Source organism: Molothrus aeneus, chromosome 2 (assembly GCF_037042795.1).
Source record: "Molothrus aeneus isolate 106 chromosome 2, BPBGC_Maene_1.0, whole genome shotgun sequence".
Classification (NCBI taxonomy): domain Eukaryota; kingdom Metazoa; phylum Chordata; class Aves; order Passeriformes; family Icteridae; genus Molothrus; species Molothrus aeneus.
The window spans coordinates 77,372,296-77,390,089 of NC_089647.1; the positions used below are offsets into that span (position 1 = coordinate 77,372,296).

General features: G+C 35.1%; 1 protein-coding gene across 2 annotated transcripts in view; it reads right to left on the minus strand.

Moving 5' to 3' along the window:
- DOCK9 (dedicator of cytokinesis 9) overlaps positions 1 to 17,794 on the minus strand; it is a 76,341-nt gene that overhangs the window by 32,588 nt on the left and 25,959 nt on the right. For both annotated transcript variants that reach the window (XM_066545137.1, XM_066545136.1), the window contains exons 13-30: positions 15,613 to 15,695; positions 15,047 to 15,169; positions 13,238 to 13,317; positions 12,966 to 13,153; positions 12,779 to 12,844; positions 12,154 to 12,246; positions 11,775 to 11,898; positions 11,267 to 11,388; positions 9,813 to 9,899; positions 9,124 to 9,213; positions 7,700 to 7,815; positions 7,496 to 7,565; positions 7,232 to 7,357; positions 7,032 to 7,103; positions 4,580 to 4,726; positions 3,781 to 3,864; positions 3,065 to 3,176; positions 489 to 667 (exon numbers count right to left, since the gene is read on the minus strand). In XM_066545137.1, the coding sequence (XP_066401234.1) occupies positions 489 to 667; positions 3,065 to 3,176; positions 3,781 to 3,864; positions 4,580 to 4,726; positions 7,032 to 7,103; positions 7,232 to 7,357; positions 7,496 to 7,565; positions 7,700 to 7,815; positions 9,124 to 9,213; positions 9,813 to 9,899; positions 11,267 to 11,388; positions 11,775 to 11,898; positions 12,154 to 12,246; positions 12,779 to 12,844; positions 12,966 to 13,153; positions 13,238 to 13,317; positions 15,047 to 15,169; positions 15,613 to 15,695 (1,962 nt within the window). The remainder of the gene's footprint in view (positions 1 to 488; positions 668 to 3,064; positions 3,177 to 3,780; positions 3,865 to 4,579; positions 4,727 to 7,031; positions 7,104 to 7,231; positions 7,358 to 7,495; positions 7,566 to 7,699; positions 7,816 to 9,123; positions 9,214 to 9,812; positions 9,900 to 11,266; positions 11,389 to 11,774; positions 11,899 to 12,153; positions 12,247 to 12,778; positions 12,845 to 12,965; positions 13,154 to 13,237; positions 13,318 to 15,046; positions 15,170 to 15,612; positions 15,696 to 17,794) is intronic.

The window sequence follows — 17,794 nt, forward strand, 5'->3', positions numbered from 1 at the left end:
AGCTCCATGAGTTAATGATACCTTTCATTACAATTTTTTTGGCTTCTCTACAGCACTGCTGATGTTAAAAAGAATCAGAAAATTAAAAATCACTCAAAATTCACCACTGTGACTTGTAGTTTTCTTATACCCACTTCATAAATAATAGATGATGGAAGGACAGCTTCAAAATATTAAGAGCTAATATTTTATGAAATGAAGATCTTGAAACACACTCGTAAAAATCTAATTACTTTAAGCACAGCAGGAAGAGTACACTGTGCTAAAATGCAAATCCACACATAATTATATTAAAAGGTGCTTTGTCATTTAATTTGGTAAAAAGATGGAATTTGCAGACTGGTCTCAATACAGTTTTCATTACAGTCTGGGCAGAAATAATTTTGCTGAAAATTAACAAGGGTTTCTTCTATGAAAGAACAAACTTTCTGTATGTGTGCTCACCTAATCTTTATTATTTTCTACTACTAGCATAGCAATAGACTTACCCTGGTAGCATATCTATCATCAAAAGAATGTTTTATCATCAAATTCTTGAGCACACTGATGGCAATCTGCCTCACATCTCTGAATTCTTGTAAGGCATTGCCCACCTCCCTTAGAAGCAGTCCAACCAAGAAGTGATTTTTACAGAATTCATCAGTTAATGAATAGTCCAGCTGAAGGTCTGAAAGCAAAATATAAATTTAACATAAGGAATGGTTATTTAAATCAATTTATCAATCAAGGCTGAAGTAAAACCCAGCACATCAGACACAGCAAAGTCAAACTGCTCCCTCTTTAAAGTACCTTTTGTGTAATAAAATAATCCAGTCTATTTATGTACTGAGTATATGACATCTTTAGAGAAACTTCAGCTTGAAGGGCTCATTTATTAGAACATATATATATGTTTACAAGGTCAGCTGAGGAGGTGTAGAAGAGTTTCTCATGTTCACTGTCATTGCTCAATACAGTGATCAAAAACAAGATGCTAACCTCAAAGCACTTTCATTTTCCAAAGAACCCTCTCAGTAAGGCAATCCCTTAAGTCAGAAAGAAGCAGATCTGAGACAGCACAGCCATTATACAGACATTCTACAGGCATTCCTCTTAAGTGTAACACTCTTAAGAGCCAGCCACATCACCTGAGATATCTTTTGCTCAACACAGCAAAGCAGAGCCAGAAACACTTCTCATAAAGGTCTTCTTTCCTGGCTGAACTCCTAGCTCCCAGGGAGCATTTTATACTCTTTATTGTGCAATCAGAAACACTGTCTTCTCTGATTTTGCTATTTTCTAAGGTTCCCTAAGCCAGCAGCTCATAGTCTCTCTTTTCTATGAAAATATTTATGCAGTGTTATTATCCAAGACACTTCCAAAGGCTGAAAAAGCCAAAGACAGAAAGAAGCTCTAAGCAGCTCTTCAGCTTATGGTCTCAAATCTTTGCTTTATCTTGCTCAACCTTGAGAAAAGTGTTAATTAGTGATATTCAACTTTACTAACTAGTAGAGTCTGCTGAATAAATATTTCAGAAAAAATAGCCTATTCTACAAAGAATATGTTAGGCAGGTTTACTTTTTCCTTGTAAAAGCACCTTCCTTGCTTCTGTTTAGTGATTTCTGCTGTAGTTCAGTGCCTGGAAGAAATTAATGTGTCTCCACAGCCACAGAAGCAATAGCAAACATATTACTTGTTTTGGCACAAGACTGGATGTACCAGGAACCCAGCTGGGCTACACAGAACTTTCATGACTGAGCTCCTACACACACCAAAAAAAAAAAAAAAAAACAAAAAAACAAAACAAAACCAAAAAAACCCCCAAAACCAGAACAATGAAGTGGAAGCGAGAACAAGCTACAAAAGAGGAATACAGAAGTATTCAGGGAGGAATACAGAAGTATTCAGGGAGAGTGCCAGGATACAGCTGAAACTGCTAATGGACATCAATAAAAACAAGAAAAGCTTTTACCACTACATTAGCATTAAACCCCTGAATAAGGGAAACATGGGATATTTGCTAAATGGGGATTGTGATTTAAAGACAGTGGGCTTGGGTAAGGCTGAAGTACTCCATAGCTTTGTCACTTTATCCTTCTCTGACATGAGACCCAGGCCTTAACATTCCAGAAACTATCTTCAAGAAAGACAATCAGATCAGTGGATAAGGATCTGGTCAGGGATCTCCTGAGAGACCTCCAGCCACACAAATCCATGCCACCAGATGAGATGCTGAGAGAGTTAACTGATATTATTGGAAGACTGCTCATTATCACCTTTGTTAAGCCATGGTGAAGTCATTTTTCAGCAAGTGAAGGAGAAGAGTGTGACTGGGAATGACCAAAATAAATTTACCCTGGGAAAATCATGTTTTAAGACTGGTCTGCTACAAGAGGAGAATAGCAGATGTTAACATGGTCATTGTATCCAGGCTGGGACATTTCAGTCTAGGTGAAGAGACACCCAAATTTGAAAAATAACTATCTGGATCACTCAAGAGGTGGAGGTTAATGGTTTGTACCCTATTTGGAGACAGCTGCAAGAGGAGTTTCCCAAGGACTATCCTACTTATTACTACTTCATCAACAACCTGAAAGGGGAGGTGAAATACACCCTCAGGAAGCTTGTGGACAAGTACAGTCCATTTGCTCAAAGGGCAGAGTTGCATTTCAGAAGAATCTAGATTCTACAGAAATAGCAATCAAATTCCATAAGGAATAATGCAAAATTCTGCACCTGGGATGGACAAACTTCCTGCAATGACACCAGCTGTGGAAGGACTAGCACTTCCAGAGAAAGGAAGGCCTGACATGACCAAAGTAGAAAACTGAGCTACAGACCTACTCAGACTTTAAACCTGAATAAATATATGAAAAAAGTTTACTGTGTCTTTCTTTGGAAAGATTACTCTGCTACCTAAGCACTTCCTTTAACTTTCAATGAAAGGATTGAAACTTTAGACTTGTATTTAACAATTTCAATTTCCATCATCTCACAGACCTGAAGTTACACAGTGTACACATCTAATAATAAAAAGCTGACATACAAGAAACATAAATTCTTCTACTACTTTGGAAGAATTTACCTTGGTATCTCTGAACTCTGCCTTTTCCAAATGGCATTGGTAGATTTAGTGGTATATAGTGCTCATGATTACAGACTACACGAAGAAATTCAAATTTGAATTCAAAAAGAGCCTGCAAAAAGAAAGTATAAGTTAAACAACGGATGCAGTGATTTGAATAACATATTAAAAACAAATTTCTAACACAAAAGGGTGATTCATTTCAGTCTTGCACTATGTTGGATATAGACCTGTCAAAGTTCCACATGTCAGCACAAATAAATCCAGAATAACTCATACTTAACAACTGGTCCTATTTACTATTCCCATTGTCCAAAGTTTACAACCCTATTATGTATTGATGTAAGAAAAGTTTGGACACACAGCAGAATCTCCTTGGGCATCTGATACATGCTTTCCCCACTCCAGTAAGCGTAGCTTACAATATTCAGGATCAACTCTCCCAACTTCAGACTTCTTCCACTCATGCTTAAAATTTCTGCTTAGTTGGCACCCCCATACCCCACTACTCCTCTGATTCACACACTCTAGTGTGACAAAATTGCACCTGAAGATGGGAATCAAAATAGGAAAAAAGTGGTTTGATGGAAAAAAAAGCTATAGGCACAGAGCAGGGACTTCTAATGTAACTGGGAAGAGACTTAATGCAGGACTTTATCCCCATGTATCAAGAAGAGAAAACACTTAAAAATAGCTTGTTTAAAAACACTGAGTACCTTTGGATCTCCTGGGGCAAAGCAGCTGATGTAGTTATTGATCTGCTTGAAAACAAAGCCTCTATCCATAAAAGTGAAACACCTCTAGGGAGAACAAGTAAAACCAAAATAGAATTGATTTACTACTGTCTCTGCATTCAGTAATTATATTTCTGTATTTAATAAGTTTATTTTTGAAACACATTATTGATATTTCAGCTTGAATATAAAAAACGGTAAAAAAGCAACTAAATATATGTATACATTTATACAATATATATATTGCATATGAATACCAAATTTTCCCTTAAGAGTGCTGATCATAAATCACAAATAAAAAGCAGTTTGAAAAGAACTCTGTCTTGACAGAAATGAAAATGTCATGCCACTAGAAGTTTTATCTGCCATTTCAGTTTCCACCCTTTTTTATCCCTTGTAGATATTATTGGCTGAAAAATTAAAGACACTGAAAGTCTTTCCACATAAAATGCATTCAAACAAAGCACTGCTGAAAACTATTGCAGGATTTGAAGGCAGCCCAAATGATATTTTTAAAAGAAGAAAATAGGAAAATCAAAATACATTTTGAATAAAATATAAATTCATTTCTTAAATTACCAAATTTCTGAATACATGTCATCCTGTTTACAGAAGATGCAAATCATACTTCAAAGCATTTTAACATGGACATAAAACTATATTTAAAAGGCTTTATGCATGTTCAGCTTTGTATCAGTTGGCTTTCAGATTCCATAACATCCCTACAGAAGCAATATTATTGAAAGAATAATCACAGAGTCCAAATCTCTTGTGTACCTACTTTTATAAAGGCAGCCAGGCTGTGGTTTGCATTTTTTGAGGCCTCTGGATTGTCTCTGTACTTCTGAGTGATGTGTGGCATTAGCATATTAACAACTGTTTCCACTGCATGATGAAAGGAGGCAGAAAATCTCTGGTTTCTCAACAGCTAGAAATTAATTCAGATACAATATTAAACATGGTTTATAACACTAGAGTATATCAGAAAATTTACTTTAGATAAGATAGAGATAACCTGACAGGGAGAGAGGAAACAGTTTTCGAACTTTCTCATTTTCTAGCATGACAGACCATTTGTTTAAAAGAAAATATGAAAACATGAACTAGCATTTATTATTGAAATTCAAGCAAGGCAGTCTTTGATGACATAAACCACATGTATAAAAGCTTCTAAGTGTAACGCATTAATATTTTTATATACTGCAATAAACAACCAAGAGTAAGAATAAGAGGGAATCTTTTAATTTCACCCATCTTCCTCTCCAAAGCAGACACCAGATGGTTCACATATACTAATTGCATTATCAGCCCTTCCTGTCTTGGAAAAAAACCCTTTTTTACTGTTCTGTAACTATCATGGTAATAACTGCTTTCACCATTGAGGAAATTGCCATCCATCCATCCATCCATCCATCCATCCATCCATCCTTCCTTCCTTCCTTCCTTCCTTCCTTCCTTCCTTCCCTCAGCAACTTCAAAATCTCAGCTCTCCAGGCATCAGAACCTTACTCTGTGTTTTTAAGTTTCCACAATCAGAACTCCTTTCTCTTACTTTTTGGTAGTTTGCCAATTAGCTTAAAAGATCTCCTCTTCATTCATAATTTCTTTCTTTCCACTCACCACCTATATTATCTTCATCAATGACTTTGTATACTCTGACAAATATTGGTCAGTAAGTGCTCTTCAGCTTTTTGGCACTGCACAGTTTCTTTTACTTCTCTACATCTTACAACCTTTACTAAAGATTCTCTCTTTTGTGTGAAGAGACTAAATGACATGTGGTGTGAGGCTGATGACATTGACAGAAATTGTTTCATTTGCAGGGTCATGATCTCTTTTCTTTTTGAAAACTGAAATCAAAACATCCATGTCCAAGTACTTTTATTTAAATATTTTTTGAGCTACATTAAGTGTAGCTAATTCCTAACATTCCTAAACAGAACAAGTCATTGTCAAGGCCCTGCATAAATCAATGATTACATAACTTGCTTCTTTTGTGTTGGAATTGTGGTCCAAAACCTCCAACTTTAGTTTAAAAAAAAAAATTAAAATAGACACTAAGGCTGAAAAAGATCCCTTTATCAATATAAACAGTACTCATGCAAGAAGTAACAAATAAGAACTAAAGATTGTGTTGGTGGGTATGCCAGTGTCCTACAACACCCTAGTAGCTCTGTCTTTGTTGGACAGTAATGGAACATAATCCTTGCTATAGAAATAATTTTGCTGCACATAGAAATGCATCTTTTTATCAGATATCATAAGCAGGAAACATCCGAGTATATGTTGCATTTATTACATTATCTAGTAAGGCAGAAAAAATCTAGCTAAATAATTTATATTTAAGGGGCTTGTAAATCAAGAAGCAATGTTCAGGGGTCAGAATAATTGCAAACTGCAGTTAAGTTCTTCTCCTCTCTCATTCACATTACAGAGAAGGTGACAATGAGGCTCCTTGAACCGGGACTCAAACTCTACCGATGATACCATAGAGTATTAAGTGTAGCACTATAAAGCTTTTTGCCTGCTCATTGTACAATTATTTTTCCCTCATGTACTTCAGACTTCCAGTTATACTCTAAATACACAGTGAAAATAGTGATAACAATATCACTATAATCAACTACAACAATTATGTTATTCAGATGAAACTATGTTGTATACTTGAAACTTTCAAGACTTGTTTCAATCCAGAAGTAAATACACTAAAAAGTTGTCACCAATGTAAAAAATACTGCTCACAGGATAAGCTTGTAGAAAAATGCATTTCTGAAGTTTTAGCATTCTCCTTCCAGCATAGGAAATAACACAAAATTAAATATTGACACTTCTTACTACATCCAGAAGACTGTACATTTCATGACTCACTGTTCTCAGAGTCATTTAATATCAGAGCTACAGTACTGCTCAGGAAAAAGCCCACATTTTTTTGGATACTGCTTACATCAAAGTGTTATCTACTGCTCCCAACTTCTTCGTACCACAAGAATTACAAATTCCTAATAGAAAGTCTGATGACACAGACTACTCTACTCTATGGATTTTAAGGGTTTCTATTCTTTTATATTCATGTTGAATCCAGCCCTCTAGTTTTTTCTGTCTAATATTGAAACTGATCTCTCCTGCTGCCTCTTTCTCTCCCTTTCTTTCTAATATGCAATAAAAAACGTGATTGGAGAAAGAAGAGACCATACAGATCTTCCTTAGAATATTTTTTGCAAAAGTTGACATACCTTCACTTTAGAGTTTTCTATCAAATGTTGAGCCATTGACTTTATCAGAACTTCAAAGAAAAACCATGAATACTGCAGAGGAAAGAAAAATTCAGTAAGATTGCCACATTTGTTCAACAACTATTTCAGTACACTTAGTTCCTGTTCTTCAGTTATGACTAGGTAAGAACATACAGTAAAAAGTACAGTTCAACACATACCTTAAGCAGTTTGTTGCTCGTAAGAAAGTCAGCAGATGGCTTTAAAATTGTTGTCATTGACTTTGTCAGCTCTTCATGTACTGTCTTATATTCAGAAGCAACATAGGGTTCTGCTTTATATGCATACTTGGGGAGGAAAAACAGAATTAAATACAAAATTATGGCATAATACAAAATAATTGAAATCAAATAGATGCAACTGAATTTAAATATATTCTTTATTAGGGAAATAAAAAAGGAAATATTCAATTTACTTTTACCTACCTTCACATAAGATCTCAGGTAGCTATCCAAACCTTCTTCATGACACTGAGCAACAATATGGATAATAACCCTAAACAGAAGACAGAAAACAAGTAAACCTATAAAGAAAGCTCTGATTGCAACAGCAAAAATGCCACTCAATTACAGATTTATGTGATAACCCAGTCATCATGTAGACTCTATGAACCACTTAAAATTCTTTACCTTGTCACGTTGACTGCAACTTCCTCTTGAGTTGCTCTGGTGAGAACTCTGAACAACTGGTTTAGAACAGTTGGCAGGAAAGCTATCATCACATGGCCTTCCATAGCATGAAGGCTCTAAAAGAGAGTGGCAATACTGTCACTCCTGTGAATCAACAGCATTTAAATCACAAATTCTGAAACAAAAAAAATTATTGCAAGTCTTTTTCCAAAAATACAAGCTGCTTGCACCATTTGGTGCTTGTTACCAAAAATATGGCATAGAAAGTAATGAAGGATATTTTCCAATGTAAATATTTAGTAAATGTTTTCTACAGGAAAATAAATTAGGGATATAAATTTGGTGTTATTAACAGCATTTTAGAAGTACTGATTTGTACTTTTCCATTGAAATGCACTCTAGGTAATGATTCAGTGAAAAGTCTGCCCATGTGCCCAACAGCACACTGAGACTGATATTGGTACATTTTGGTATTTCATCCACCAATGCAGACATTTAGCAAACACAAGCTCTACAAAAACATGCAGATTTCTTGCCTGAGCTAAGTGCAATACTAATTACACTAGTTACTGCTAAAAAATAAAGTAGCAACCATGTTAAAACTGAGGATGAACTAAAATCCCTAACTACTTAATGGAAATTGCAGACAGTGGATTATTAATGACAATTTCTTCCTGATATGCCTTTGCATTCCATCACAAAAAGATGTGATGCAACACATTTTGCACACCATGCAAAACATCCTACAGACATAACCACCCTAACAGAAAAGGCAGTGCATGAAGTTCATCCTACAAAGTATTATGCCAGAAAATTCCCTGGAATGAAAGAGAATTTGAAAAAAAATAATGTATTTGCTGAACGTGCACACAGATAACAAATGTCAAATGTTTCCATTTAGTGTTGGGTGTTAGGCAGCTGTCTTGTCTCTGACTGTTTGCCTTGCCTACACATCCACACTATTCAGGAGACAAAATGGTCTTTCATCCTATGTGATCTGTGTCAGAAAAAATTGAAGTGCAAACCATTATTGATCTAATCCCAAAAGAGAACTGAAGACCCAACAATGACGACCTTCTAAGCAAAATTTTAGAAATATCAAGAGTTGTGATTCCTCACAATTTCCATACACAGTTCAATTTGATTATTTTGACAAAGTAAGCCATTAGGGTTTTGAAATTGCCACTCTGACCAATACTGTCTCATTATTTCTTTTTGGTTTCCTCTTACATTGCAATTGTAAATTTATTTAAGGCAGAAAGTATCTTTGTGGGTTTTTTTCACAGCATATTCCATTAATACGAGTCATAGTCACAGTACTAATCCTCACACTGAAAAATGAGACCTATAAAATGTCTGAAGCTCCAAGGCTTTGCAAAAACATAAATGAATTACACAATCTGTTATCCACTGCCATTTTATACCTTAAGGTATTTCACAAGATCAGTTCCTAGTGCACGAGCTCCAGACTCTGTTTTCTGACAGTACTGAAAAAAATTATGCAGGTGCTGGTCCTGTCAAAGACAAAAAGAACAACAAGTTAAACAATATCCAACATTACAATCTATAATTCATTAAAATTATTTATATGTATAAATACATATCTTTGTCCATAGATTCAATTTTCAAAAATAATAGCTGAAGTGCACTATTCTGAAGACTTATCAAGTCTTATTTTTTAAAATAAAATTTTAAGTGTTTTTTGAATACCCATTATACAAAATGCTACCTATATTTGCTTCCTACTGACAGAAAATAGCATACTTCATTATCCCAACCAATCATAATATGTTTTCTATGAAAAGGTCTAACAAGACTCATTGCTTTGCAGACATGCCAGGAAACAGCTTTTAGACAACTATGACCTCTCATCTAACTGGAAAATTCAGACTGGAATGGATGACAGGAGACGAAAGGTTTGTGGTTTGAATAACTTCAATTTAAGATCTGTTTTTCATATCTGATGTAAAAGAAACAGACCATGAGAAAAGCCCAAGAGACAAAAAAGAGATGAGCGCACTGAGTTTAAGAAGCTTCCCATATATTGTATATACATACTATGAACAGATATAATTTCTAAAAATTCTCTAATTAAATTTGCTTTATAACTCACCTGTGTATACACAGTTGACACCAGATGAGTGGATATTTTCAGCAGTTGTTTGCCTCCATCTACCCATTTAATTTCAGGACCAGAATGCTGCACACATACATGAGGGGGAAAAGTAAAATAATGTAGTAGTATATTAAAATAAAACAAGTAACTGTACCATTAACAACACTTCTTTCCAAAAGAAAAAAACAGGTTGAAGAAATGCAGTGTGCAATGAATAAAGTCATAAATAAAGCAAAATTATGCAGGCAATATTTCCAAAAGCATTTATGAAGATTAAAATGTACTTTACAAGTCCCACAGTATTTTCCTTGGTGGCTAACAAAATTGATTTCTGCAAGTCACAGATTTTGTGTTTTCCCTACAATTCTGCAAAGAAACTTCTGACTAGAGAGAAATATTTACTAGTTTTCTCAGAAAAATAACACAAGGATTTCCACAGATATTCACAAGGTTTAAAACTTAACATATGTCACTGACAGGTAGTGACACTGTCAGCCCTTCCTTCTCATCCCATTTCCAAAGAACTGAGAATGCTGACCCTGATATCCAGTTAGGGAGAGACTTTATTGCTTAATCTACCACTAGTCATATTGGTCCTAATATTCTACCCATGGGCATGAGCAGAGACAAACAGCAGAGGCATAAAGAATACACCTACAACGTGAGAGGATGAAAGATGTGAAGGAGACAATGGTTGGAAAGCTTACAGCAGAGTTTAAAAAAGACCAGCTGGTAAAACAGGAGGAGAGCAGCACCTTTTGCTGTTGATTTTAGGTCTCTTCCTCCAAAATTAGTCAATTTTGTCTCCGCATTCAAACTTTGTCAAATTCCCTATCACATTTTCATTTTGTATCCTCCTTGGTATGATTTTTATGACTACAATTATGCAAGCTTTCTGCTTTGAAAAATACAACCATAAATTTTACTTGTGAAGTATAGAGATCACAAAAATCAAGATGTGAGAATAAGACTTGTTCAGGAATAAAGGACTTACTGAAAGGAGACAGCATGAAATGCTAAAAAAAATTTAGTAAAGGACTTCAGATTATTTGCATACCTTCATAAACTCAAAATAATTTTAAATGTTTAAAAATTACTGTAATTTCTAGTTAATTATTACTACAGAAAATTAAACATATGCATGTCTTAATTGTATCAGCTAAATAACAACAGAAGTAAGTAGGTAACAACTTTCTGACTTTTACAAGAATTTGACTCAATCTGTCCTAATACATTTTTTTCTGTCTCCCATTTCTCTTTGGGTTTTTCTGCATCTTTTAAGTTGGACTAACTTTGACTTTTGCTAAGCATTCCATTTCAACTATAAAATAAAATAAATTCTATTGGAAAATTACTTAAATCTTATCAGCAGACTGGGGAATTACAACCAATCTTTCTCTCCACAATGTTTGGGTTCTTTTTTAAGATTGGAGCCATTTTCTACAACATACCTTTCCAACACCCACTTCTTGATAACTAAGGTAGCCTGAGGGAAGATTTGCTGACACTGGGATTTGCTGCTCATTGGTGACCACTCTTCCATCTTTTATCAAAGGAAGCCAAGAATACCCAACTACAGAACATGAAAGGCAAGTAATTTTAAATATTATGAAACTTCACATACACCCTTACAACAAAAGTCTTACCAAATAATTCTGGCATGTAATTCATAAAATAGAAAATGTTACTGTAAAGGCCAAATGGTTTGAACTCAAACAACTACAAAACATTGAAAGCACAAAGTAATTGTCACTGATTTAAAAAAAAAAACACTGCACATTCAATGGACACTCTAAACCAAAATTTAAAACATTTAAAATTAGAAGAAACATTTTATTAAAATTTTCAGTCAGACCTATGTAATTAGAAAGCATTATATAGATCACAAAAATTATGGGTTACCAGATAAGCATACTCAAAAAATTTCCCTTACTTAAAGTAAGGCATTAGTGTACAAACCTTGTGTTTCAACAACATCTTTCTTCTTTGTACTCCCTTTGCTTGAATTATCACAGCTGACATGGTAGAAAGTGAACAACAAATGGTGCTTTTCATGTAACTGAGTGGGGAGCTCTATTTTAATCTGAAAGGCAAAGAAATCTCTGTAGAAGTTTTCAGCCAGAGCACTGACATGTGTTACTGGCTCTACATTAAAAGAATAATTCCCGATTTTATGGTATTTGAAGCTAGACCACAAATCAAACATACAAAACCATAAAGAGTCCTTAGAAAGGGGACCTGATTTAACTGAGAACTTTGCAATCTTCTAATATTTTCTTGTATTTTGAAACTTACATAGTGGCTGACCTGGTAAAGTTTCCTCAGAAAGGCAGCTTACCTCATCATAGAACTCTGGATTTTGATGGTGATGCAGAACAGCAGCAAATGCACTTCTAGTAAATACTGGTCCACCAGGCCTACCATAGATACACTAAGAACACAGAAAAGGAAAAAAAGAACAATAAGACACTGTGATCCTTTTTTACTCTCAGCCTAGGATGTCTCACCCAGAATCTGAAATATTTTAACTTGTGTTTAACTTTGTTTCTTTACAGGATGCTTAGTCTGCCTGCTGTGCAGTAGAGCTCACACTGTGATCTCACTTCAGGATGTCTCTACATTTCTCTACTTCTGGTCTTCCAGGCACCTTTTATACACTGTGATAGCTCAAAAAATGGAGCTTGGCTCTGCAGTTGAAATAAATCTTTAATGTTTTCCCTTACTGGGGAGCAGGTATAAGCTACCCTTGTTTGCAACAAGTTTATTCTTAGAATTTTAGTAAAAAAATATTAAAGACATGAAATGCTCTGAGGACTCTTTAGAATCTCTTCTATCAGAAACAAGTAATCCAGAAGTTACTCTCAAGCCACCACCCCAAACCAGATCAATTAATCCAATACTACTGTTAGTTATCTAACTGCTCACTATTTACTTCTATCAGCCACAAAAATGAAAAGACTGACCTTCAAAGGCAAAGAATCCTCTTCATCAGAATCCTTGAACTCAACACACACTGCAATATTTCTAGCCTAAAGCAGTAGTTAAAAACATAAACCCAAGCAATTAATCATAGGGATCATCACAGAACTTAATATGCAAACAATCTTAACTAAACTGAGAAAGAAAGTGGTACAGGTTTCCTCTACTCACCTTTGCAAAAGACTTTTGACTGTCATATTTTAAGTGCTTTGGATAAACATAAAGATGATTGTTGTAGATGGTAAAAGGCTGAGTGCATTTTGGTATACAAGGAACAAACTCCTCTATTTCAAATGCTGTGAGTGTCTTGGTGCTGTTTTCAAACTGTTTCATGGGAATGTATGATGAGTTAACGTAATCTGAAAATACATTGAAAAAAACAAATAAAGAACTGAAGAGAAAAAAGCCTGAATGTCCATTTAACAGTGTTTGTTAATACTTACTTGGAAAATCTGGTGCCACATTGTCAATTGTAACATCCAGATTTCCTAAAATAACAGGAAGTTTGGCCATCTTTTCAGGTCTGTAGGAAGGGGAAAAAAAACAACCTCTCAAAGTCAGGCTAAATGCAAATCAGATGCCAGTAAAAAAAAGATAATAGGAAACAGAGGCAAAAGTAATATCCTGAAATAGGAATATGAGAGGAAAGGTAGTTTGAGGGTGCATGACTGATCTGGTCTTCCTTTTTGCCTAGATGCACAGTTTTCTTTTCCTTTAAACTCTCAGGAAAAGAAAAAAAAAAGACCCAAGTGTGTCAAAGGTCACAGAAAAGCATGATTTTTTCTTTCTTTAAATTTAAATGAAACACCCTTTCAAATTCAAGTTTTGCCATGTAGTAACTCGTGGCAACTATCATTTGTAGCCAAGAGGGAATCTGTAAGGAAGTTTTAAATCTCAGTGGCCAGTGATAAGTGTTCATGGTAGTAGGATAAACCTGGGGGAAGAGAAATCAGCAAGTTTCTATCTCCTCCTTTTTCCAGACTAACAAATTCACCTTGCAAGACCCAAGTATAGATGTTATGGTGTAGCTACTTCAGAAACATGAAGTACAAGTATTTTCCATGCCAAAACCATGCAGAACCCTTTATTAGTGAAGACAGTTAGCAGCATGATTTTTTAAAAATTATTGCTTGGCAAGTCGATGCAAAGTTTTCCCAAAAAGCAATCCCATGCTGTGAAGCAAACTTCTGGTTGGAGTTGGTATTCTAGTTCCAATAGATATGCCTTAGACATTAGAAGTCCTTTCCTCCTGTATTTCCTGTGAAATACTGTACATGGTTCCACAAACAGGATGCTGAAGTAACCAAAAGCACTCCCTTAATTCACAGAGTAGTGAGGCAGGCTAATTTACTCTCTGTTTCAACTCCAGTATTACCAGTATGGTAAGGAGTACTATTATTGTCTGTTGTAATATCACACACTTTTAATTAAACTACATACTTATAATCTCAGTTCTACTATTTAATTTAAAAAATTTTCTCTACAATCTCAAGTTAAATATAAGTCTCTTAAAAATCAGTACTTAACAACACAAAAAATCTAAAATTCTCAACAACTAAAGTTCCAACAGAGTACCAGTATACTCCACTGCTACATGAAGTTCAACAAAACTTTTAGCCACTTGCTAAAAGTGAGCTAAAATATCTATTGCAAACCTCATGTCCTTATCAGATTTGCTAAACAAGTAGAAAGAAACTGTAGCCCATTTTGTGCTTAGTGATTGTTCAAGTTAATATTTATAAACCTTGCACACAAATCAATAAAATTTTTAAGTATACTTGGTAAAAATGTTCTGTTATTTAGGTATCCTGAGACACACACATTCCCAAGGAGGGTGGACTGGAGTCTTGCTTGAATCCCTTTCCCTGAGAGCCAGCATCCCCTGTCCAAGGTCAGGGAACAGATGATTTCTGCTCATACTTGTTTTCCTTTGAGAAACAGATGAGCATATTGTGCAAACGTAACTCCCAGCACAGAGATACTTCAGGATATGACAGCATGTTACATGTGGGATTATACTTCAGTCCTGCTTATAGCCCCCAAACCATCTAAAAGACAGATCTGTAGCTTGTTTGAAGGCCTTAATTATATTTATACAGATTCTATATTTGATGTGAAAGACACGTATAAATACATAGATCAAAATATTAGATGCTCTAGTTCAAGACCATAACACAATATTGTGTGGGCTAGGAGTGAGGGGTTTTAGGTTGGTTTATTTCTGTTTTTTCAAGTGGCAAAATCAGACTTACTTCCTGAAATCTGCTAACAATTTCAACATGTCTTCATTTGAGAGTTTATTACTGTCTTGTCTGAAGAGAGCAGAAAATCTTGCATTTTTGTCCAGGGTTCCTGAGGCATCTTTAAATAATGTCCTGAAAGTAAAAATCCTGCTTTTAGCTGAGTTTATGAAAGAGTTGAAATTCATTTCAGGAATTTTTTTTATTACCGATCAGAATATCCTGTACCATCCTTCATTAAAATTCATTAAGCATTTAATATTTTACTCATTGTAGGTGAGTTTAACATATAAATAGCTCAATCTAACAAATAACTGTGAGCCATTTCATCCTTAATAATGTAAAAAATATTGACAACAGAAAATAGCTGGCAATATCTACAGTTTGAATAATCATGTATGATTATAACTCCTTTCCTACTACAGAGCTGAAGTGCAAGGTTGTTGGAAATCTTGGGTTAATTGACAGCAAAGGAGGAAATCATTTAAATAGCACATTCAGTTTTACAAGAAGGGAGATGCAAAAAGATGTTAGAGAAAAGTTAGGAAAAAATACAGATTGACAAGATTTGTCCTCACCTAGCTGCCCAGGCAAAAGGCATTCTATATTGACCTAATCTCTGGCATGCCTGCTTAGCATTCTTCAAAACTTTCTGCGCAACCTACAAGGGACAAAAGAAATAGCCATATTTGAAAAGTTACATTTTTCTGAACCATTAGTACTCAAGAAAAAAACACACATATTGACACAAATATGAATTAGAAAATCTTCTTTAGAAGACTACAGATTAATGCAAAGTATGTGAAGGTAAAGACAATTGATAATGCCTCTTAACTATTCATTTCAGGTTAAGCACAGCCTGCTGATTTCACAGCACGTCATGGGTGAAAACAGACCCATCTACATTTCTGATAAGAAATAATTAAGCATGAGAAACATTATTATACACAGAATACAGACTGAAAGCTAGAGCAAAATTAAACTGTTTTTAAAAATAAAGCTCCAACTCCAATAAAAAACAAAAAAACCCCAACATTTCCCCTCTCGCTTGCTCCCCCACCTATATCCAGCACTCATCCTATGTAACAGAATACATTCCTGCAGAATAAGTGGTACAATATCCTGCAAGACTTGTACTACAAAATCTTCCACTACAAAGTCTCTTCCACACAGACTGTGGGGAAGAGTTGCATGAAGATCACATGGACAACCCTGTGTATGGACACTGCAACATTGTTCTCATTAAAAGTTCAAATTCTTGATTTTGTTAACTTTTAAATGAACAAAAAACTCCATTATACAGAACCAACAAATACAACCATCAGAAACTAGAAACCCACTGGTTTGAGATGTTCAACACTGAGCTGAACCACTTGGGCTTCTCTTTTCTAGAAATCAGCTTTTCCCATCTGTTCATACAGAGCAAAACCAAGGACAGACTAAAACTTCCTGAATATTATCCCTGATCTGTGCTGTTGATATTATAAAGAGTTGATTCTATTAGTGTATTTGAGAGAACTCTTCATTACCCTTTCCTGTAAAAAAAGGGGAAATAGCACTCGGAAGCATAAAACCTTAGTAGGCAATGATCATTAAATCACTGTATTCAACATTAAAGGGGAGAAAATGTGATTTTTTTTTTTTGGCTGTAGAATTTGCTGCTTCCATTTTCCCTTTTTCTTGTCCAGACTAGTAATTTTGCAGGGAAGTGGAACTCTCTCCCTACATTGACCCACATGGAGGCCTATGTAGCTGGTACTGTTCTAATTTGTTTCAGATTAATAGTGTAGTCCCTAAGAACAAGAACAGAAGAAAAATTCAAACTAAGCATTCATTTATATAAAATTGTAAGTGATTGAATGCTAGAAAGCATAAGTTAATATAACCATGAGCATTCTCATTGTCCAATCCCATCATACAGGGCAACTACAAGTCCAGAACTCAGCATCAATTATGGGAACACCTGGGCTTTTTTAACCTCCCCACATGGCTCAGGCGCAAGGACACCAAAATCACCTACACTCAGTTCAGGTTTTATTTTAACTCAGAAACAGTCAACATCAAAACCAGACTCCTAAAATACAAAGCTGCTGTTTTCCAACAATAGCTGGGGGAAAAAAAACCCTCATACATTCCTGGAAAAACAAATCAGTAGGTTGATCTATATTAAGACCAAGTGAAAAATACATGGTTTTTTACATGCAGCTCAGCCAGCATCAAATTTGTAGGAAAGAACACTGTTGCCCTGCAGAGACTGAAAGTTAACTGTTTCTTCTTAGCTGAAAACAGGCAGAATGTCAACAGTAGCTGACACTGCTTACAAAAACACTTTTCTCTTGTTTGCTGGTCTGGCTATTTAAGGATAACTGTAAATCAAAAACATTGAACCTCTGCTCCTTCACTGACAAACAAGAAGTAGCAACTAACAAAACATTTGTAGCTTTGTTTCAGAGAACATCAAAATGTTATGGCATCCTAGATTCCTGGAAACTTAAGATATTTCAATGGATAATTTCCAGAAGTGATTCTAGAGGTTCTATCAAATCTGCAAAGAATTTTATACATAATACCAGAAGCTTAATGATCTCAATGGTTCTGGAGAAAAAAACCAGCAGGAGTGCAGTAAACTGTTGTCACCAAAAAGTAAGACAAACAAAACATCAACTGTCTTACACTAAGTAAGATGCATTAACTAAGAGAGACATACAGTTATGATCTATATTTAACATTTCACTGTTCAGTAATTTTCAACTCAACTTT